At 42.3% G+C, this 22,700-nt stretch overlaps 3 protein-coding genes across 4 annotated transcripts in view; 1 reads left to right on the top strand and 2 right to left on the bottom strand.

Annotated features, from left to right (window-relative positions):
• Window positions 1-735, bottom strand: part of dock5 (dedicator of cytokinesis 5) — a 41,158-nt gene extending 40,423 nt beyond the window's left edge. For both annotated transcript variants that reach the window (XM_083912367.1, XM_083912368.1), the window contains exon 1: window positions 590-735. In XM_083912367.1, the coding sequence (XP_083768493.1) occupies window positions 590-632 (43 nt within the window). In that variant the 5' untranslated portion in view covers window positions 633-735. The remainder of the gene's footprint in view (window positions 1-589) is intronic.
• Window positions 736-7,952: 7,217 nt separating this feature from the next.
• On the bottom strand, window positions 7,953-10,566 carry neflb (neurofilament light chain b). The gene is made up of 4 exons (XM_083912241.1): window positions 9,455-10,566; window positions 9,201-9,325; window positions 8,638-9,068; window positions 7,953-8,524 (listed from the first exon to the last, which is right to left on the bottom strand). The coding sequence occupies exons 1-4, from the start codon at window positions 10,523-10,525 to the stop codon at window positions 8,355-8,357; spliced, it is 1,797 nt and encodes a 598-aa protein (XP_083768367.1). The 5' UTR covers window positions 10,526-10,566; the 3' UTR covers window positions 7,953-8,354.
• Window positions 10,567-13,694: 3,128 nt separating this feature from the next.
• Window positions 13,695-22,700, top strand: part of cabin1 (calcineurin binding protein 1) — a 39,364-nt gene continuing 30,358 nt past the window's right edge. The window contains exons 1-21 of the mRNA XM_083912906.1: window positions 13,695-13,749; window positions 13,853-13,945; window positions 14,043-14,156; window positions 14,802-14,936; window positions 15,081-15,261; window positions 15,343-15,472; window positions 15,578-15,727; window positions 15,949-16,256; window positions 16,374-16,551; window positions 16,641-16,774; window positions 16,869-17,086; window positions 17,355-17,427; window positions 18,297-18,484; window positions 18,591-18,728; window positions 18,952-19,140; window positions 19,233-19,475; window positions 19,598-19,751; window positions 19,854-19,969; window positions 21,194-21,355; window positions 22,124-22,330; window positions 22,492-22,637. Of these exons, the coding sequence (XP_083769032.1) occupies window positions 13,747-13,749; window positions 13,853-13,945; window positions 14,043-14,156; window positions 14,802-14,936; window positions 15,081-15,261; window positions 15,343-15,472; window positions 15,578-15,727; window positions 15,949-16,256; window positions 16,374-16,551; window positions 16,641-16,774; window positions 16,869-17,086; window positions 17,355-17,427; window positions 18,297-18,484; window positions 18,591-18,728; window positions 18,952-19,140; window positions 19,233-19,475; window positions 19,598-19,751; window positions 19,854-19,969; window positions 21,194-21,355; window positions 22,124-22,330; window positions 22,492-22,637 (3,260 nt within the window). The 5' untranslated portion in view covers window positions 13,695-13,746. The remainder of the gene's footprint in view (window positions 13,750-13,852; window positions 13,946-14,042; window positions 14,157-14,801; window positions 14,937-15,080; window positions 15,262-15,342; window positions 15,473-15,577; window positions 15,728-15,948; window positions 16,257-16,373; window positions 16,552-16,640; window positions 16,775-16,868; window positions 17,087-17,354; window positions 17,428-18,296; window positions 18,485-18,590; window positions 18,729-18,951; window positions 19,141-19,232; window positions 19,476-19,597; window positions 19,752-19,853; window positions 19,970-21,193; window positions 21,356-22,123; window positions 22,331-22,491; window positions 22,638-22,700) is intronic.

Genomic DNA, 22,700 nt, shown 5'->3' with positions numbered 1-22,700 from the left:
TTCCTAACAGCCTCAAAGCATAGACACAGTTAAGCCCTTAGTGTAACCAAGCAACACTGATAAACCCCGGTGCAAACTCGCTTCTCTTATCTGACATGCTACGGTGCAGTCACGGCACTGGCTCCCATGTGGGGCCCTACGGGAGTCCTTGAGGGAGGGGGGGGGCTTCAAGGGACCTTCCAGCAAAAGTGGGGACTCATTTAAGTCCACTGCAACTTCCACAAGTCTGCACAGCGCGAGGTTAAGTACAAAAATGACTGGTATGCTCGTTGAACTCTTGGCTCTTTTCCATGTTTTCCTCGCCACCTATTATGGACAGTTATAAAAAGTAATGTCTTACTACAAACAAATATGTAGTCCCGAAACAAGTAAGGTAAATATCTGTGATAGGAAAAGAAGTTTGTGAAACCCAGTTGGGCCACAGGGTCGATGCCCGCCACCTACCACCACCAACAACAAAGTCGCAAATCACTTGTTTCCCAACTTCAGAGCCCCCTTTTCCCCTTGAAGTGAGTGGAGTTGGGAGTTCACTCGGCGACTTTTTCCGCGAGCAAAACACACACGAAGCGGCTTCATTTTGGGAACTTACCGACTCCGTACTTCTCTTTCTTAGTAGGAATCCAACGGGTCATTTCGGGGGAGAGATGTTAAAGTTGCCTGACTAAATAAATAACTATATACAATTGTTGAACGAGGACGGGCGGTGCACTGCTGCTCGTCCCGGAGTCTACAGTTCCGCCATCATGACTTGTAAACGGGGAGGGGAGAGGAGGGCGCACACGGCTGGGAGAAGAGAGAAGAGGGGTAGGCGTGGACCGTGAGCTTCCCAAACTACCCCCACCACAACAACAACAACAACACAAGTCCACACTGCACTACTCCAGACACATTTCATCAAAGGTAACTTCGTCTCCAGGAAGCTCGCCCGTGCAGCTATTACGCCCCAGACATGAGTCAATCGATAACTGTAGCCTTTCCTCATAAATCCTCAGAATGAAGTCAAATTGAATTCAGGGCAAATTATAATGAGTCTGACCTATCCCTCGTTGTGCTTCAAGGACTTCTGATGGTGTTGCAGAACCGTCGGCGCACAATGTGACAATCTAGAGGGGACTAATAATTAATTGGAACCAGAGTTATGAATCACGGTGTCATAAATAAGTTATCACCAGGTTATTGTTTTTAATTTAAAATGAGGTTGAACTGCAAACTACATGCTGCTGCTGCTGCTGCTATTGAGTGCTTTAAATGAGACCTATTTCTGAGTGAGTATAAATTGACCTGGGACATAATCATAGTTATACAGGCTACACACACAATGCTGCATTTGAAGTTAAGTGCAGACTATTAAGAAAAGCAAATAGTACTATGGCCAAAACAATGGTGTTAGACTGGTCCATCGTCCCACTTTAATTTAAATGTCATTTCAGCAGGGCCACTGTTTCATAAATAGCCTACCACCCTCCTCCCCTACCCAGTCAAGTAATTTACAGCTGCTGGCTGGGATCTGGTAGTCCACTTAGCCTTTTGTTTGCCCATCAGAGGGGGGAGGTGGGGAAGGGGGGGGGGGGGGTCTGCTGCCAGTGGTCAGCCAAATGGTGCTGTCAATAATGTGCAGCCATCCACGGCTCTTGTCGTTCCCTTTGGCAGGGTTGTCATGTCTATTTTCCCCCCTATCTTTTAGGATGCGTGTGCTTAAAAACATGGCTTTTGGTGAATTAGCACTAACACAATATAACAGTCTGATTGAAAGCTATTGTGGAATCTCACTATCAAAGTCAAAGTCATTTTTATTGTCAATTCTGCAATATGTTCCAGAAATACAGAGGAATTGAAAATACTAATATATCATACTGTACAATATATCAACTGAAGATGGGATGAGATGAGATAAATATAAATCAAATTGAAACAACAATCAAAGGCATTGATGAGGTGAAAAGTGACTGGTTCTGGTCCTGGTGGGTGGGGGTAAAAGTCCAGAGTTCTTGGGGGCGGAGGGGAGGGGATGGAGAGAGAGGAGGGTGTTGAGCTTCCTCACAGCCTGCTGGATGAAGCTGTTTGCCAGTCTGGTTGTACTGGCTTGGAGGCTTCCGTACCTCCTCCCTGAAGACATGAAGGAGGCTGAAGAGGTTGTGTGAGGGGTCGCTGGGGTCACACACAACGCTGGTTGCTGTTAAGTTCTGGTTCTGGTATGTCACAAAGAACAAAGCTATTGACCATATGGTGACTTGAAAATAGTATCATGCAGCTTTTCTTTACTGGCCAAACATAAAAATGATGCATTTAGATATAAAACGTTCTTGTATTGTTGCCTTTCTATCACATAATGCCATAGTGAAGCACACAGTGGGCACACAGTTAGATTAAAACACATTGACTGAGCTCAACTTTAAAATGAGGTACTAGAAATGTATTTTGCAGTTATATGTGGAATTGAAGAGAGGAATGCTATGCTGAAGAAATAATAACAAAGGTTCTGGCTTATGCTTGCACACATGGTTATTGTGACCTATTTCTGGCTGAGCTGGAGGTGCTACTGAGGTAGGTGGGCTTCAAATCTGCTGCCGCCCTTTTCACCTCTGATTCTCTTTATTCCTTTGGCAAAATCTCTCACACTTTGTATCAAATGTGTTTGGGTTATTACAGTAAAAGTTAAAAACAATCCAATCTGCAAAAAGGAATACAATATTGCCATCACCTGACTGCTTTGTGCTATTGCATACAATAGACTGCCCCTGACAAAACCTCAAGATGTGTTTATTGGGTTGTGGCATGGCATTTTTAATATCTGCCTCTATATGTAACTATTACTTAACTTTTGCCCCACAAATCTTTAAAGAGAAATCATTGTATTTAGATGGTGTGCTGGTCTGGTTGTGAGTTAGTGCGTGGATGCCTCACATAAGTGTGTGACAGCTTGACAAGCAGAGTTGAACTCCGGAGTTCATCTGGGGTTGAATGCTCTACGAACTGTCAACTGAGTAGACAGGCTGATCTTTTATAAGAGATGCCCACTTAACCTCATCTTCTACTTTATTGTATTTCATTTTATTTCTTTCAGTTTTTCCGTACCTGACACTGATATTAAAGGTGACAAATGCTCTTTTTCCACGTTTACATTTGTATTTTGGGTTTCTACTAGAACGTGTGTACATGCTTTAATGTAAAAAAACAAAAAGAAGCTCAATTTTAGCACCTGTTCCTTTAAAATTGATTGCGCTCACTTTCTGTATTAAAGTGAAGAAGTGTTGAAGTGAGAGTGTGGGCTGCGGTTATTGTAGATTGAAAAAAGAGATGACGTCTACTGTTTTCGTCCTGACACAAGGGCATCCTGTCTATTTACTTCGCCTAAGGGGTTCTCAGTGTGCCACAAAACAGACACATTATGAATGAATATTTAGCATGACAGGCAGCTAAAATAATAATAAATATGCTTCCTATGCCATCCACCTTCCTACACTGTAGAGCATATGATTAGTTTGGCGCGTGCAAACTTGCTTGAGTGCATGTGCGTGTTTCACTTTTATGAGATGCAGAAAGATAAAACATGTGAAGCATCCATATGTATGAAATGTGCACAAAGCTTGACCTGACTTGGCTCTGCTATTGTTCAGTGGCTGACCTTAGTGGATGACACTGCTAAAACTCAGTGAATTGTGATTTTTTTATGATGCGAGGAGGAACTACACTGCTTCAGAGAATTCTGAGTGGTAGGGGTTTAAACACTGGCCCTAGCCCCCACTGAGGTGTTCAATTCAGAGACAAAATCAGACAAAGGGCCTAATGGATTTATGGGTCCACTGCCAGGACCGCATGACGCCAGAGGCAAATTGGGCTTCAGCCTCCACCTGGCTGTCTGGCAGCAGAATCAGGTAATAGCCCCGTCCTGCGATGTTGTGCAGATAGGTCTATTCACTATCTGGGCACGAGGGCTCGACATCCCGAGGCAGAAGATGATTTGCAGTTAACTTTTGGTGCAGGTGTATCCAAACTTTTCTACTTTGGAGAATGTATTATAAAAGATATGTTTCCTTAGCTCTTGCCCTGAGACGATGGATCCCAGATGTGTGTCACCATGGTCACTTTGTAATGATGCAAGCTGTCATTATTTTTCCGCGCTTGTGTTGACACCTGCGTGAATTCCTGTCCATTTTCTCAGCATGTGATGTATCTTCCGATGTGAGAGAAGTACAGGCCAGACGAAGTGTTATTTCGCACAGAAAGGTCTCACTTGCAACTCAGCCTGAAGAAATACAGACATGACAGCAGAGAATATATAGTGTTAATACATGTGATCACAGAATCAGTCTTCTGCAGGTAAGTTAGGACTAGCACATATATATATTTATAAGACTAGCATCTCATTTCCAGGTTGTGATGCGTAAGAAAGGATGTGCCCTGAGGCTGCCACATTTGTCTCCATCTGAGTCACTGAAGCATCCTCTGTACCCTTGTAGTGGGCACATAAGGCCATCAGAAAACTGTAGCTATGTCTACAAGCGGGTATCTATTTTTAGAGTGAGAGAGTCACATTCTTTAATGAAATAGTCTCAGTCTGCTGCCTTCCAGGCCAATGTGACGGCTCATTCGACAGAGCCTTTTAATTAGGCAATTCTCTGAGATCAGCAGAGGGAGCCACAACTCTTATCTAAGATTTCCTTTTCTTTGTGGAGACAAAGCATGGCTGTCTGACAAACAAAAAGGCAGACTGCAGCGTGACCACCCTCACTGTCTGGACCGGGGCCTTAGCAGTCGGAGAGGAGCGCACGCACCCTTTTACAATTTGAAAAAACATACCCAGGACGACAAGCGCTTCTCTCAAGGTGAAAGTATCAAAGACGTGGAAAGCATTAACTGTGTTTTTGAATGTGTCCCTACTGTATTCATTAAAAAGCTGAATTTAAATATTTGTTTCTCTATTATAGGTGCCGGTACACACAAAAAAGTGTGGCATTTCACCTCAGCATCACTTTGTAAATGTAAATGTTATCTTTCGTACAAAAACAAATAAAAACCAGTGCAGCTGCTGCCTCTCTGCTTTGCAGATAAGATTTCTGACATTTAGTCCAAAAGTCAATGATTGTATTCTCCATCACCCTGAAACATAATAAGCATTTGTTGTAATGGAAAGCTGATATTCTGTTCCTTATATAGACGATGTTCCGCGACTCTGGGACCAAGCCACCATTTAGACAACATGCTGTTAAATTCTAGGAATAGATATCAATAAGTCATTTTTTTACATACCTGACAATGATATTAAAGGTCCCATATTGTTTTCATTTTCAAGTTCATGCTTTCATTTTGGGTTTCTATTAGACATTAAACATTCTTTCATTTTCTAAAACACATTATTTATCTGGAGTTTGCATGTTCTCCCCGTGTCTGCGTGGGTTTTCTCCGGGTTCTCCGGTTTCCTCCCACAGTCCAAAGACATGCACGTGTTAGGTTAATTGATGACTCTAAAATTGCCCTTAGGTGTGAATGGTTGTCTGTCTCTGTTCGTCTCTATGTGCCCTGTGATAGACTGGCGTCCTGTCCAGGGTGTACCCCGCCTCATGCCCGATGTCAGCTGGGATCGGCTCCAGCCCCCCCGCGACCCTGACCCTGGTATAAGCGGTTGAAGATGAATGAATGAACATTATTTATCTCCTGCTGCCTGTCTGAATATACCTGAATATATGAAAGCCCCCCTCCTCAAAAAGCCCAGTCTGCTCTGATTGGTCAGTGTTTCCTGGACTTTCACATCTGCACTCTTGGCTTTTCTGCACCATCATTGCAGCCGGGGAATGACTGTAACGGCACTATGTACTTATATACTTATATGCTTACATAGTATAGTTGTGACATAGCCGTACAAAAGTCCTGAGGGCTCGTTTGACTACAGGCTGTGTGCATTTCTCTGTGGATTGAGTGTGTTGATACTTTCAACGCATTTATAAAGCACCTCCACCTGCTTAATAATAGAAAATGACATGTAAATGTGACTTCAAGCCGTTTTCTTAAATACATTTTTTATTTTGTTATAACCACCCTGAATGTAGGAGTCAAACACATAAACTCTCGTTGCAAACAATTTATTCAGGGGGTAACTGTAATATACTGACGCGTTTTTACAGAAGCTGCTGCGGAAACTTCAGCTCTTTGTTCTTCATCAAAGCACCGTACGTCTGGGAGGTCTCCGTGGGCCTCGTGATGTGCCTCCCTTCCTCTGACATAGTGCCCACGAGAGGGAGAGGGAGTCACAAGATTTATATACTAGTCCGTTTACAGCCCAAATGTGACAGATGAAACGGGAGGTGAAACTCAATATCGGAGAGATGAAATGTGATGAAAATAATACAGTTTTTGCTACGATATGCTACATTTACCATGGATCTGTGTCCCACCTTGCCCTGCACCAACACACACACACACACACACACACACACACACACACACACACACAAACACACACACACACACACACACATACACTGCACAATGCATGCACATTTTAAAGCTTCCAATAGCTGTATGCGACACGAGTGATTCATATGAGCACCTGAGGGACTATATATCATGCTGGCGGTTTACTGTATCTATTGGGAAAAGCTCTATCACGTATTCTGTCTGCAGGGTAGTCTTTGTATCAAAATGCAGCCAGTAGTACATTACTAGTGTACTTTTAATCAATAGGGAAACATTTACAGTATTGCTATCTCTTTGAGTGGTGAATGGTGTGAGTAAAGTAGGATTTCTGGTGATTAAGTTGAGTGCTTCTTTGGACTGCCTCTGGTTTTACTGTAGCAACAGAAGGAGAGGATAATGGAGTTTAGCTCAGGGTGGGGTGAACTGAGGACACGGAGGGTGGAGCGGAAGAGAAGATTGCATACAGTTTGGGGCATATTGCTTTGACAGATGCAAGATGGGCCAGAACATGTACCACATGTCGAAAAATTGAAGTTGCAATTATACGATGATGCAATATTTTAAAGTAAAAGAGATTTGGATGCATCAAACAGAAGCTCCTACTCCACATCCACTCCAGATGCCTAAAGGAAGCCCTCGGTCTGTCCACCTCTTTGCTGGGTAAAAACCACTCTGTCCTCTGTCAAGGTTATGCAGCAAGACATTTTTGTGCCTCTCCTCTCTCTCTCTCTCTCCCCCCAAGTCCTCCTTAACCCCTCTCTCACTAATAAAATAATGAAATTGCTCACTCTCCTCTCTCTCTGGCTGTCCTGCGTGAGTTGACACTTGGCCAGATCCTTTGGTGCAGCAGACTAGCTGAGTCATAAAGGTTTCAGTGCGCCCTGATTTATGGACAGTGATGTGGATGTGGGTGAGGCAGCAGGAAAAACACCAATGTCAGCTCACTGATCACACAGAGACTGTACACAGAGACGACCTGCTGACTGGAGATAAAGAAAAAAACGCCACTGTAACCCATTTCTTACTTATACTTGGCTTTAGCAAAGTGAAGGGAAATCTAATGAGGATTTATTGGCAGTTCATGTCCAAAATGTGAAGCCTAATCCTCTCTGATGTACTGGGATTCTTGGACATGCATTTTCATTTGAAAGGTTGGCTTGGTGTCTTTTACTGAAAGGACCTAAAACAACCTGACTTTGCTGGTTTGCTGCAGCCCTCCCTTCCAGTAGTTTGTGCACTGATTTATCAAAGTGATAGAGCCAATGGCTGCCATCTATGCACTTTATCCATTAACCTCCATTATCATTCTGAATGACAGTATTGAATAAACCTTTCTATCCGCCACGCTTGTGAAAGTGAGTCACAGAGCGCGGGCATAAAAACTAGTTGAAAATAAAAATAAAAATTGAAAATAAAACGACTAATGTGTTTATTTGTGCTGAATGTTATTTGATCTGACATTTCATTACAACACTTCCTGTTTATGAGCACAAATGAAAAGCCTGCAGCTGTGTGTTGACAAGGCTTCAGGGCTTTATTGGAGTTCAATGCAGCACATCATGGATTTAAAGCACTAAGTGAGGACTTGAAGTAAGGCATTTCAAACTGGGTGTTGCACATACAGACAGTGGTACAGGCATTAATTGGTGACAGTAAAGCACACAGGTGTTTGCACACTAAGCTCCTCAAAGCAGGATTTCTACTTCTCACATCCTGTCTTCATCAGTTTATTGATTAACTAGATAATGTTTTGTACAGTTTGCCCACATGCTGTCGGCCATTCACGTCGATCATACAGAGAATTTGGTCACCAACATGTTGTCTTCTGATTTCAAGAGATTTTTATTTGAATTAGAGAGATACCTCTGTATACATAGAGAGCGCCGGAGAAGACATCCTCCAGCTACAATGCTAGCAGGTATTTATTAAAGCATTTCAATTTAAACTTTTGTATCTGTTGTTTTCCCATTTTTCCCTTCGGTTTCTTCTTCCTCCTTCTCAGCCTCTTCTTCACCCTCTTCCTGCTCAGCGTCCTCCTCTTCCTGAGATGGGATCTCCTCTCCTCCTTCCTTCTCCCCATCATCTTTTTCTCCACCCTCTGCCTCACCCTCTTCATTTCCAAAACAATGTGAGGGGGGATAAAATGAGGATGTTAGATATCAGTAATTAATTTACTATTACATATGCACAAATCAATTAAACTAAACAAAATGACACACTTACCTTCTCCACCCGATTCTTCCTTTCCCTCTTCTTGTTTTTGTTCCTCCTTTTCTTCTCCCTCTTCCACCTCTTCTTCACCCTCTTCTCCCTGATCTTCCTCTGCCTCCTCCTTCTCTTCACCCTGCTTCTCCTCCTCTACCTCCAGCTCTTCCTCTTCCTCTTCCACCTGCTCTTCCTCCTCCTCCTCCTCCTCTTGAGGAGGGCTGGCCTCCGCCTGCTGTGCTTGGCTTGGGGATATTGTCTCCTCTGCGGAGATTGATGAAGTATACAAGCGGGAGCTCAGCAGGTACGGAGCTGCAGAGCTCAGCTGAGACTGCATGGAGAACTGTGTTCTTCCATAGGATGGAGCGGCGTACATGGCTTGGGAGTAAACGTTGAAGGACCCCGGTCCTGACACATTTAGACGGTTCTCTTCTCCTTCAAGGAGTTTCCTAACAGAATAAGACACGCATTACATCAAGTGCATCAATGAGATGCTAAATTATTGGTGTTGGTGGCATTCATTTAAATCCCACAGTTAAACCACAATATACAAAACACTGGACGGTATATAAGACACTTACCTGTAGGCTGCAATCTCAATATCCAAGGCCATCTTCACATTCAAGAGGTCCTGATAATCTTTCAAATAGCGAGCCATGTCATTCTTGTTGGCCCTTAATTCGTCCTCCAGTTGACCTATTGTATCCTGTAGAAAAGAAAGTGACATACAGTATAAGTGACATATTGGCAGTAAGAAGACAAAACATATTAACTTAAGCCATTTTAAACACAGAAGTGATATTTTCACTCCTGTTTCTTGATTTCTGTTACTCACATGCAGTGCAGAGATCTCAGCACTCTGTTTCTCCTCCATGTCCTGCAGTTGGTTTTCCAGAGCTTGACTCATCTCACGGCAGGCATCAATCTCCAGCGTCCTAGCTTTGAGGAGCCGGCGGTATTCTGCAACTTCATCTTTGGCATTACGTGCACCCTCTGTGTTGCGAGAAGTGCTTACTGTCATCACATTCACCTTGTCGCAGAACCAGTCTTCAGCTGATTGAAGGTTGCGCTGTGCCACCTTCTCATACTGGACTCTGATGTCACGGAGAGCAGCGGATAGGTCAGGTTTGGCGGCCTCCATCTCCACTGAAACCTCTGTGCTGTACTGTATTTGGGCCTGGAGCTCTGCAATCTCACTCTCACAGAGACGCTTCAGGAAGGCCAGCTCGTCCAGCAGGATCCCAACTCTTTTCTCCAGCTCGGCCCGGCACAGTGCAGCTTCATCTGTGCCCTTCCGGGCATCCATAAGCCTGCCCTCTGCTTCCTCTCTGCCGAGCACTTCGTCCTCATAGCGTTTTTGCAGGTTATTAAACACGTCTTCCATCTGATCTCTGTGGTCCTGGGCTGCTTGCTTCTCATGGTGGGCCTCGTCCACAGCAGCACGGAGCTGACGGATTTCATGCTCGTACAGGGCCCTAAGGTTGGATGGCTCCGTCTGCCTCTGCCTTAGTAGCAGGAGTTCAGTCTCCAGCAATTTGTTCTGCTGCTCCAGTTCATGGACCCTGTCAATGAAGCTTACGAAGCGGTCATTCAGGTCCTGCAGCTCAGCCTTCTCCTGGGTCCTTAATGCTTTGAACTCAGAACTGACCTGGGCTGCTTGTTCAAGGCGAAGCTCAGTGGAAGCTGCAGACACTGGAGCAGAAAGCACAGAGGAGTAGCTGGAAGTAGCTCGGGTGTGTGTTGGATAACTTCTGCGTGAAGATGCATAGGAAGTTATTGGGGCAGAGTGGCTGGAGTAGGCAGACCTAGATCCTATTCCTCCTCCAGCCCCATATCCTGCACCATGCACAACTACCCTCCTCTTGTAAGTAGAAGGGAAGTAAGGGTTGAAGCCGGTGGAAGCCATGACTTGAGAACAGGCTGCTCTACTGTACGTCTGGGAATGTAGCTGGGTTGACTGCACAGTGAATCTGCATTTCACTGGCTTTTATAGAGCCAGTAATGACTGTGACGTAAGCATTTTTTTTGCAGGCATGCTGACAGAAGGAATTGATAATGGTGCCAGCTAGCCAGTCTCAGCCAAGGGAGAGATGTGGAGGGGTGTGTGTGGGGATGTAGGCGGGGATAAGCACAGGAGCAACAAGGGACTGCAACAGACAGGGTCACTGAGGACAAAACAGTACAGTTACTCCTAAAAACTGCAGGAGGTGTAACAATTTGCCACCATGAATCCCGACAAAAACATAATGTATCTGTCATGTATACTGTACAAACACTGCCTCATTGAAGACAGGAGGAAAAAACACCTTTGGCATCATCTGTTTGCTGTATTAGAAATAATATTAATAACAACATTATTACGATCTAAGGGTCACAATTATGTATCACAGTAAGCCACTGCAAAGCAAATCAGCTATAGATCGAACTGTTCTGGTTGATCCTTTGATAAAAATATACCACCTCAATCTCAAAGAAAACATTTTACTGGATTTGCCCTCTAGTGGTTGTCTGTTTACCATACAGGTTGCACATTACAAGCGATGACTAGAATGTATAAAATACAGCATTACTGTAGGGAACCCTGGTTATTCCCTGCATATTTAATAAACCGAACGTCTCAAGACACTAGGAAGGTTGTGCTCTGCTCTAGCAATAGAGGAGACCTGACGCACCAGAGGAGCCTGTTCAGTGGAAGGCTGCTCCTGCCCAAGTGTAGCACCAACAGGCTCAAGAACTCCTTTGTCCATCAGGTCATCATCCTCTACAACTCCTCTCTCTGGGGAGGAGGAAATAAAGAGGACAGAAGGGAAGGAGTGGGAGCCGCTCACTGTGCAATTAATAATCTACTCTTACATACCTGGACACTTACCTTCTTTTCTTTGTGCGATAACTTTATCCACCACTTAAGTGCAATAATTTAATCTTACTTTAAACATATTTTATCTTATACATTTCCTCAACATTTAATTTTTCTGATTTAATTTCCTGTGAATTTTATTTGACTTGTATGCTTACACCTACCTCATATATATTTGACTAAGAGTTTATTGTTAACAGTTTTTTTTAATACTTCCTGTATTTATTAAGCTAAGAGTTTATTGTTAACAGTTTTTTTTAATACTTCCTGTATTTATTTAGCTAAGAGTTTATTGGTTTTCCTATACTGTACTTTTTTAATACCGCCCTTGTGTTTTTGTAAGCTGCTGGAAACTCAATTTCCTTTCGGGAGTTCATCCCAAAGGGATCAATAAAGAGAAGTCTAAGTGTAAGTCTGGTGTAGACTAGTGAATATGTTGTTGTATGATTGGAAATTGAAAGAAAGAAGGGATATCTTTTACAAATGTAGCTTAACAAAGGAAAACAAATGCTCGGGACAGACTAGGAATTGTTTAGGGCTGCAGAAAACACCCTTGAACACTAAAAACTGTCCTTTTTCCTGCAAAGGCTATACAGGTTTAATCACATTTGACTTTAATATCCATAACATTATGCGGTATGGTGGCTTTCCATAATATAAAGGTTTATTATCCTCTAAATAAAGGCTCTAAGATATGTTTTAACACAATTTTGAGTATGAAAACTTGTTTTCAGAGTTACAAAATTCAAGGTGAATTAATTACTTTGATGTTGTTTTGTGCAATTAATAAGTTAAATCAATTAACTTGCAAATGACACCTCTCTGCTGTGTGTATCGATGGTGTGGTTTCACCTTCACCCAACATGATACCATATGATTGGTCACATGAGTACACCCGCAGCGTATTGACCAATGAGCGTCGACTTTACTAATTGGCGCGTATGAAACGTCATGCTGTGACGCAAACGCTCGTAACGTTAACAACAACAAAGGGTGATGAATAAATGAAGTTTCAAAGTTGCTTTGGGCCTCATGTCCACTTTTCACCGCTTTGTTTTTTAGGAGTCCGCTTCCTTGCTGCGGTAATAGCGACGTTACAAATGCAGTTCATGCGGGAATGAACGGTGAGTCTCCCGGCTTTGTAAGTGATGCTCACCCGGCGAAATACCAGCTAACGTTAGCTCATATTATGTGTCTGCTAACACCAGCTAGCTGAGACAACAATGTAGCTGTCAGCCAGTTTAACTTGCTAGCCCACCAGAAAGCTACATTTTATTTAAGCTACCACCTACTCTCGACTACTGAGTTATTCACAAGTGAGGCTTCATATGGTGCAAGACAAACTGCAGCGATGCCCCATCACAGAGTCAAGCTAACCATGCTAAGTTTTGAGTGGCATTTAAATGTGTATAGCTAGTCTGTCCAAAGCCCCTCTCAATTAGCAATCATATCAAGAGCTAACAGTTGACTACAGCAGGTTTGCTCGCTCTTCTCTCTCGAGTTGGGTTTTTATTTAGCCCGAGAAGCTCTCACATACATTCAACACCCACTTAAACAAACTGAGAAATACAGAGGCTTTCCACTTGCATTGATAAAGGCAAGTCTTTGTATATGAAGGGGACCAGATTTCTGAGACAAAATCCAGGGACATTTTTGGTTCAGAGGCGTAAAAACCTCCAAACATGACCAGTATTAAGTCAGTTTACTTTCAACATTCATTTGATATTCAGAATAAATAAATATTATGCATTGAAGCTATTTCATTGAATTATGCCAAACCACTGGTGCAGCGTAAAGACTAATATTCCTCATATATCACAAGGCTTGATTTTGAATAATATATTTTTTTATGATCTTTTTTTTTTACAAAACTTAAATCTATTATGCTTCCTTATCTTTTTACCTGGAGATGTTAAACCACATTGGCCTGTGAGTAGTAGGGTGTGCAACTGTAGGTGTCTTTTTGTCAACATTTAAGTTTTTTAATTTATATATTCCAATATGTGAAAACTGGGGACATTTCCGGGGTCAGCAGTAGCTGGGGACAGGTCCCTGAATACCGTCTGGTCGCCCTATTGTATGTGAATGTCTGATGAATGGACGTAGAAGGTGGTTTTCTCTACATGTTTTTACCGTTACATGCTCTCGCTGAATTGTTGCCTTGTCTGCTTTTCTCCTCATCTCCTTTGTTTGGTTTCCATACATCTCTATAGGTCCAATCAAAGGTTAAAAACTGTGTAGGTGGAAGGTCTGCTTGCCGCACGTTTAAAATGGTAAGGCTTGTAATTATTGAGTGCACACTCTTCTGCTTCCCCTCCTGATGATCCTGTTGTATATGTGCTTGCTAAAGGGCTTTGCTTTTTTTTTTTTTTACAGATTCGTATAGCAGCACTGAATGCTGCTTCAACAGCTGCAGATGAATCTCAAGACCCCTTGAGAAGTAACAAGAGTCGGACTAAAGAGGCTCAGGTACAGACTTAACAGCAGTCTACCCAGTTTTGCAGATGTGTTTTTTCTCGGTAGATCTACATAAGTTGTCTGATTGTCCTTCTATTTCTGTCTGCAGGAAGCAGAGGCATTTGCTTTATATCACAAAGCTTTAGATCTTCAGAAACATGACAAGTTTGAGGAGTCTGCCACTGCCTATCATGAGCTCCTCAAAACTCCACTGCTCAAAGAGGTAAACTATCATACAGTGTTTTCCTGCCAGGGCTGCGATGCTCTCACATTCTCACAGCAATATACACCATTTAGTCAGTGAGGACTAACACTTGTTTTGGTGCAAGATAATCCAGCTGGGATTAACACTGTGAAAGAACCTTCACATTGTAACATTAGACTGACAGGGTTATGGGTTAGGGTCTTATCCAGAGCAGTTAAATACTGATCAGTATAGGTAAGATATTTCACACACATTGCAGCTTTTGGGTTTTCTAAATCCTCTGAAAACATGTATTTATTTCAGGAACTGGTGCTGAAATAATTTTCTTGTGTGAAGTCACTTTTTAGAGGTGTTAATTTGTTGTTCTGTACTATTGTTAGAAAAACAACTTTTATTTTTTGCAAAGTATAAATGTCTACTTGTGCCAATTATTACTCTATTTTCACTGCAATGTTCCACCACCGTTCTTGTCTAAAGTTCGGATTAGAGTGCCAAAATTCACTCATTAAATTAAATTGACAATATGCACTTCAAATTTGGCTATGTGGAAGGACAGATCCTGCCCACGTACAAGTGCTGTATGTGTTATAATTCATATTGCTTGATGGCTTTAAGATGAATCTGTGTTTGATGCCAAATTTTATGTATCCTCATATATTATAGGCCATGCCTTCGGATGATCAGAAAGTGGGTCTCAAGCATCCCGGACTGATGTTGAAATATTCTACCTTTAAAAACTTGGCTACTATGTCTGCATTGAGGGATGACCTTGAGACTGCTATGGAGTTTTATTTGGAGGTAAAATAATTGAATCTGTGCCAGTTTAATACTTAACGATGTATTATCATTCTTGGCTTTGTACAACTACATTGATCATTTTTATGCACATGAATAACTGCAGTGAGCGTTCATACCACATGTTCGTCTCTGTTCCTTTCTTAGGCCGTTATATTGGATTCCACTGACGTGAACATGTGGTACAAAATTGGTCAGGTGGCTGTGCGACTGGTGCGCATTCCACTGGCTCGACATGCCTTTGAGGAGGGATTGCACTGTAACCCAGACCACTGGCCCTGCCTTGACAACCTTATAACCATTCTCTACACACTCAGTGACTATACCTGTATGTAATACTCTCTCATTATAAGTTCAAGAGCTCAAGTATAGGAAGAAAAGTAACCGTTATCTGTATACATTTTCCCAGGCTGTTTGTACTTCATCGCCAAAGCCCTAGAGAGGGATCATTGTTACACCAAAGGCTTGGTGTTGAAGGAGAAAATCTTTGAGGAGCAGCCCTGTCTGAAGAGGGACACAATGCAGATGTTCATAAAATGGTGAAGCCAGCTCACTTTTAATTATTCTATCCGTTTACAATGGGCTCTATCTGTAGCTCTCAAGTTTCACATCACTGATATACCCGTGGTGTGGTTCATTTGCAGTGATATGTCTATTCATTATGTGGAAGTGGAGATAGAGGAATGCAAATCGATCGTGGAAGAAGCACTGGATTTACGGAAGCGCAGACAGGCTCTCTCTCTCTGTGAACCAAAACCCGACCTTATCCTGATTCAGCCCATACGCTGTCTTTCGTAAGTGCTGTGCTGCTGTCACTGCCTCTCCTGTCTGAGTGGTTTAATTTAATTTTTCTTGCACCGTTTGAGCATATGCTATTTGTCTTAATGTTAATCAGACCAATTAATACTCATAATGAAATGTGTAAACAAGTTTTTTAAATCAAATCACCAAATCAGTGAGATATCCTTTTTAAGACAAACTGAGCAGATACTAATGAACTGCTGTTGTATCTCAGATGGAAGCATGTGGGCGAAAGCCTTCTTGCAATGTACAGACATCAGACCACATGTGAGCCACCACGCCCAAGTCTTGGCCGAAGGATTGACTTGTCAGAGTACCGCGACCCAAACTTCCTCCAGAACCTCCCCCAACCCAGCAGCCCTGTGAGTATGGGCCAGACCACTGTGCTTAGCAGCAGCCCCAGCTCATCCCTGCCACCTGTGGCCCTCCCCGAGCCAGCAGTGATGCCCCAACCAAGCACTCAACCTCAGATTACACTCACCCAGACCACGGTGGAGGTCACCACTTCTGCAGCCCCTGTAGGTTAGTTGACTTGCTTCTTTTCACTTTTCCCTGCCTTGCTTTTTTTGCGACTCTAAATGCAACTGTATAGCTAATATTCTGTAAGATTTCATGTTTTTTTCCACTGTATTTTCACAGTGACAGCAATGGAAGTTTCACTGACAGATAAAGTAAAAAAAGCTCCGAAAAGGAAACGTGTGGTAGAAGATAGTGGGGAGACAGCCAAGCGACGCTCGGCACGTGTTCGAAACACCAAATGCAAGAAGGAAGAGAAAATTGATTTTCAGGAGCTGCTTTTTAAATACCTACCTTCCAGGTATCTTACGCTCAACCTTATATATAATACATGAATACATAGCTCGTCATAGTTCTGTTGATAACAATGATTGTGCCGGTTTGTCTTAGGTTGAAGAAGTTTGATCCTGATAATGACGACGAGAGTCTGAGTAATCTTGAGACGCAGTGTGATGGAAAGGAGGACATGCAGCCTCTACATGGGAGTTGCTTGCCTGATGACCCAGTTGAATACATGGAATCTGGTATGTGGTGCATTGTGGATATGTATTTACAAAACACTGTTGTGCCATGTTGCTGTTTCGGTCATAATTAAAAACGGTACATTCCCTTCTGTAGAACAGCAGGATGTCCACAACTTCCTGCTCAATAATATGACCAACGGCGGTATACTGGACGTGATGATGCGCTATCTGAAAGCAGTGGGTCAGAGGTTCATGATGGAGTGGCCTCGGGGGCTGACTGCTGTGGTATTGGAGGTCCATCAGACCTGGAGGAAGCACAGCAGTGGTCTTCCTAACCCTCTGCTTCGGGACTGCAGCAACCAACACATCCGGGTAAATAAGAAAACGGGTTCATTTCTTGATTACTTGAATTTTATTGGTGTTTCATTAACAGTTGATTTTTAGTTTGTCCCAGATAGCTGTGATATTTCTAGATTCACTCTGCATACAATTTTTCAAAAGACTCCAGGGTCTAATAGAAGTTTCAATCATCTTAAATTGGAACCAGGGACATAACAATATTTTTCATCAAAACCGGCCTCATGGTTCGCAACCGCAATACTCTTTGATAAATGTCTATATCTGCTATATTTTTCTACAGGAAATGTTGTCAATGAGCTTAGCGTGTATGGAGCTGCAGTTGGAGCAGTGGTCACACAACAAAGGGAAGACCAGTAAGTACCAGTGAGCTCATGAATCCCCCCTCATGTGGTAATTTCCACCGGGAAAATCGTAGAATATTTTGATACACGAGTTGCGGAGATGAGATAACCTTTGACCTTTTCAACAAATCGGAGGGCTACCCAAGAGTCTACTTTATTACAACAACACTGTTTTTGAGCCGGTAGGGAAGATTATGTGCTTCAGATTAGTGTAGATCAATCCTATGTAGCTAAAACAGAAATATCAGCGATTTCTTATGTCGTTTAAAAAATCTTCTATTCATGATTAAAAAAAAAATACAGTATATTATTTACCGTTTGGGTTTTTAAAAATCCTCTTTTTGCTGTAGCTGATGAATTAGGCACTTTAAAATGGTTTTCCCCAAGTAACAGATCAGGATCTGTGGGTCAGCCATGTTTCATTTAACTACGACAGCAAAAGCACTTGAACACAACACACTGGTAATTTCTAGTTTACAAGTGGAAAGGACCATCATTTCCATAGCACGTGAAGGCAGCATAACTCTCATAATATATTATTCTGGATTTGGATAAACCATTTCCGATTGATGCATTACAGTATTGTGCTGCAGTATTCTGAAGCTACAGAATGCAGCCCAGAGGGTTTCTACAATGTCTGTTAGGTTGTTGTTTTCCCATTTATGACATATCTCAAGCACTAATGTGTGAAATTTGACCAAACCTAAATGTGATAAATATCATTGTTGCTTTTTTGCATTAGACCGATTGGCCTAAAGAGGGCCCTCCAATTACATTTCTTTCTTAACATGGCATACACGATTTGCTATATATCGGAAAGTATTTTGTGGGGAACAACATGTTTACTCTTGGCTTGTTATGTTTTTTTTTTCCTTTTCTAGTGTCTCCAAGAAGAAACAACATTGATCCTGGAAGCGATGCAGCGGACTCAGAATTCCCTGGGCAGCATTTCCACAGTGATTTGTTACTTCTGGCCTTAGGTTCATCCCAAAGAGACCTGTTTGAGGATGACTGGCTGGATGTCATGGTGCGTGTCTACTGGCTCAAGGCACGGTCGTTGGCCCTGCAGGTAAGTCTTTATTTTTTTGTTTCCTTGTTTTAGCTTCCTCTTTGGTTTTAGGAGTCCTTCCCTCTCAGCTCAGTCTGATGTGAACTGTAAGTCTATCATTTGTCAGGGAGACATGGAGTTGGCCCTGGAGAGCTATGATGTCTGTGTAGGGCTGTTGCAGAGCAAACCGAAGACCCCTGAAGGGAAACATTACACCATTAGCCTGCCTAACCTACGTGTAGATGCAGCAATCTCTGTGGAGGAGGTCAGTGCACTGGCTGATAAAGTGATTTTATTTGATCTATATAGCCCTTATTTCCAACATATTATTATAGTTCATCTTTGAAATAAAATGTCCTTACTGTTTCTATAAGTTATGAAGTGAAAATGTTGCTTGTCCATACTTTGAGATACTGTTGAGGAGTGTGTGATATACCAGCTGTTTTGACTTTGTGTTTCTTTTGGGTTTCCTCTGTCCCCATGGACAGATTGACAAGAGGCTGAAGTCCCTGGAGCGTTGTCAGTCTTTGGAGGAGATCCAACGTTTCTTTGAGTCTTCAGACTTTGATTCTGTGGTGCGCCTCCTGCAGCCCACTCTTAATTATGGCAGCAGGAGTAAACCTCTGGAATTTGTGAGCTCAGCACCAGAGCGGCCCGCTCAGCTGATGCTACTGCAGGTTAGATATAACGACTATCAATTGAACCTATATATCTTTTGAAATGTGTGATGGTTGACACGTTTTCTCTGAATTTGAACTCTCTGGCCTAGAACTCGTTGTTGAAGTTGCAGGACTACCAGCAGTGTTTGGAGTGCAGCGAGATGGCATTGAATGAAGCCCTGCAGCAGCTCAACTCTGCTTCAAATAACTCTCCCCCTAGTAAGGAGGAGTGGGTCAGTACTATTGGAAAGTTGCTGGATGGCACCGAAGTTTGCTTCACCAAAGACTCAGAGCTTCTAAGCAATGTCCCGCACTTCTCTAGTATGGCTCGACTGGCAAACAATCTAATTCAGGTTAGAAGGGAGCAAAAGACAACACTGATTTTTCCTAATGAAACTGTTAAAGTGGCACTTTGATGAGAAACTCATCAACCTCTGTGGATTTTTAATTTGTTGTGTGGTTGTTGTGTTTTCAGCTGATTGATCTCAGCATGAACATTTCCGATGACCCCAAGGAGCCTTATTTCTTCTCAGTTCTGCCTTGGATTATCCTGTATCGTATTATCAAACACGAGGAGGCTGCTTTTAGCTGTATGCTTCGACAGCATATCGCCGTAGGCGATGATGAAGGTTTGTTGACTTGTTTTTTTTGCCTCCAGTTTTCCCTCTGTGTTTTATGTCATGGTAGTTGTAGTTGTTACACCAAGTTACTCTTTCAAGTCTCGTTTTCAGATGACTCAAACACTCCCATGCTGCCCTCCTCCCTGATGCTTCTGAACACCGCCCACGAGTATCTTGGCCGTCGCTCCTTGTGCTGCAACTCAGACGGTGCGCTCCTCAAGTTCTATGTAAGTTTTTTTTTTTTTTATAAACCTCTCTCTGCAGATACTGTATTCTGACTAGAGCCAGACCAATATGTTGGTCGGACAACATCATCACAAACATATCATTATCGGTGTATATGTCATCAGATATGCTCCTATATGAAAATTAATTTGTTCAGAACATATAATGCAGAAAACTGTGCTTGGGGTGATTTAGAAATGGTGTCATTACGAGGTTTATCCTGCAGAGTGAACATACAGTACTGATCTTTATTTAGTTATTTATTATTTAACCTTTATTTTCTCCGTGTTCAATTCTAGAATTGTTTGACAATGTAATACATTGTTTATATAATGCATAATAATGTTAAATATTAGTTTAGGAAAGAAGCATTTGCAGAGTCATATTTGCACAATCGACATAGAAAAGGTCTATCTGCGTTCCAAGTCGGCTTCCATATCAGTAATCTGTGAAATTTTCCCTCTAAAACCAATGTGATATGTGAATGCTCAGCTTTCATTTATGTATTTAATTTGAAAAGAATTGGAACATTTTGATAATTGTATCTGCCATGTATTCTGGCTCTTCAAGGTGTACTATGTAGCATTTCTGCATTAAAATGTCTAAAAACAATTAGACTTATGTTATATATTTTGTTGACTCGTATACTGGCATTATCCCAAACAATTACCCATACAAAACACAGAGAAATTTGTCATTTTCTTGAAGTTAACGTTGCGTGCGTTTTATTTGGTCACCTCTCAATGGTGAGACTGCTATTCCCTCTCTAGTTGCTCTAACTTCTGGGGAAACACAGACAGGATACGTCGTACAGTTAGGAAGAAAGTCTGTGAGCCACTCTATTGTTTCCTTATTCATTACTTGGTTTGCTGCGTGTTCTGTCGCTAAAGATGTCCCTGTAAAGCACAAACCTACAGGTGGATCTAACGATCCATTGTTTCAACCATGGATAGCAATGATAACAACGCTGGGCTACCACTCGTTTAAATTTGACACATAACGTTACAGTGGCTGTATGGGTAATCAACTCATCTAATGTTAAGTAACTTTACTTGCGGCTATTTAATAAGAATGAGACTGGCCTATTGGCAGAAATGCCATAGCATATAATTAAACATGTACATAAATCTGTAGACCTGATATATATTTCTTTGTTAAACTGAATTCAATAAATTGTGTGGATCACGGAACAGTATGACACAGCTTTATACTTATGTTTGTTATAGGTTCAAGTTTTGAAAAAAGAGGTCGCAGCTTCTTCCAACAATGACGCTCATCCCTACAAAGAGGAGTTGGAGACGGCCCTGGAACAGTGCTTTTTCTGCCTGTATGGCTACCCCAGTAAGAAGAGCAAGGCCCGCTACCTTGAGGACCACTCATCTCCACAGGTCTCTCACTCGAATGCTTGGAAAAGTTTTTAACCAATTAATTATGTAATCTCAAATGTAAAACAGAAAAACTCAAAGGTTGTTAAAGAGGCGGTAAAATAGTGAAGATTTGGTGAGACTGACTGAGGGCTTTGGGTAATTGGTTTGATTTCTTACAGGTATTATGAGCTATACCTACATAAATAGAGAACAGGGCCGGGGGCACAGTGACACAAACATGTGCCTTCATTGACCCTCCCAACACAGAGGAAGTTGGCTTTATCCACTAATGTTGTTTTGTCCGCTTATAAGCTACACATGTCTGGTGTCATTGAAATAAAATGAGGGGGTTAGATTTCATAAATGGCATTAATAGCATAAATTAACGGAGGGGGAAATGTGAACACATTTAGATCAACCACAAACCGCCTATCTTCAGCACTTAACACACTGCTGTTTGTCCTGTCTACACCTTTTAAAGTCATTTTCTAATTTGCTTAGAAGCCCTCACAAGTCAAAAATGTCTAGCTAATCTAGCATTGTGACTTTGTGGACACTGCCCCTGGTCTCTTGTATTTTTGTAATGCCTGTATCCGGCCACCAGGAGGGTGTCATTCCCACAGTCGTATATCAGTGCATTTAGATGACTGGCATTCTGACTGTAATTTTACTATACCACAGTACGTGAGTCCCCAGACCTTGATTCACCTTCTTCTGGCACTGCTTGTTACACACTATTCCAAAGGACTATGACACTGATGTTCCCTGTGGATTGAATCTGTTTTGCAGGTTGAGCTTCTGTGGTGTGATGCCCTTTTCATGTTCCAGTATTTCAAACCAAAGTCGCTGCCTGAGTTTGACAGCTATAAGACGAGCACAGTGTCTGCAGAATTGGCCAATCTGCTGAGAAGGTTCACAGGCATCGCCCCAACAAGTGACACCCCCGTCCTCACCATGGAGGAAGTGGCAGCCTACATCGAGGGCATGACGGAAAAGGTCAGTTGGTGGGCAATGAACACAAGTCATCCAGACATGCTTAATAGTTTTAAGTGTTAGGTCTTGTTCTCTCTCTATGCCACTGTCCTAAACTTCATGTGCAGGTTTGTCACTGAGAAACATTATTATTAGAAGAAATGTTGAATTTTGGTCTCTTTTAGGCCCCATGCCTTCCTGAGGGTAGTGCTCCTGCACCCCCCATCATCAATGAGATGTATTACCTGCTGGCTGATTACCATTTCAAGAACAAGGAGCAGTCCAAAGCAATCAAGTTCTATATGCATGACATATGCGTGTGTCCCAACAGGTAGCTCATTTCTCTACATTGGTGTCAACGCTTGCAACTTCAATGTTGAATGTTTATTTGTGT

Source organism: Echiichthys vipera (genome assembly GCF_963691815.1).
Source record: "Echiichthys vipera genome assembly, chromosome: 4".
NCBI lineage: Eukaryota > Metazoa > Chordata > Actinopteri > Perciformes > Trachinidae > Echiichthys > Echiichthys vipera.
Note: the sequence above shows the minus strand (reverse complement) of the source record. Positions and strands in the feature narration are given on the sequence as shown.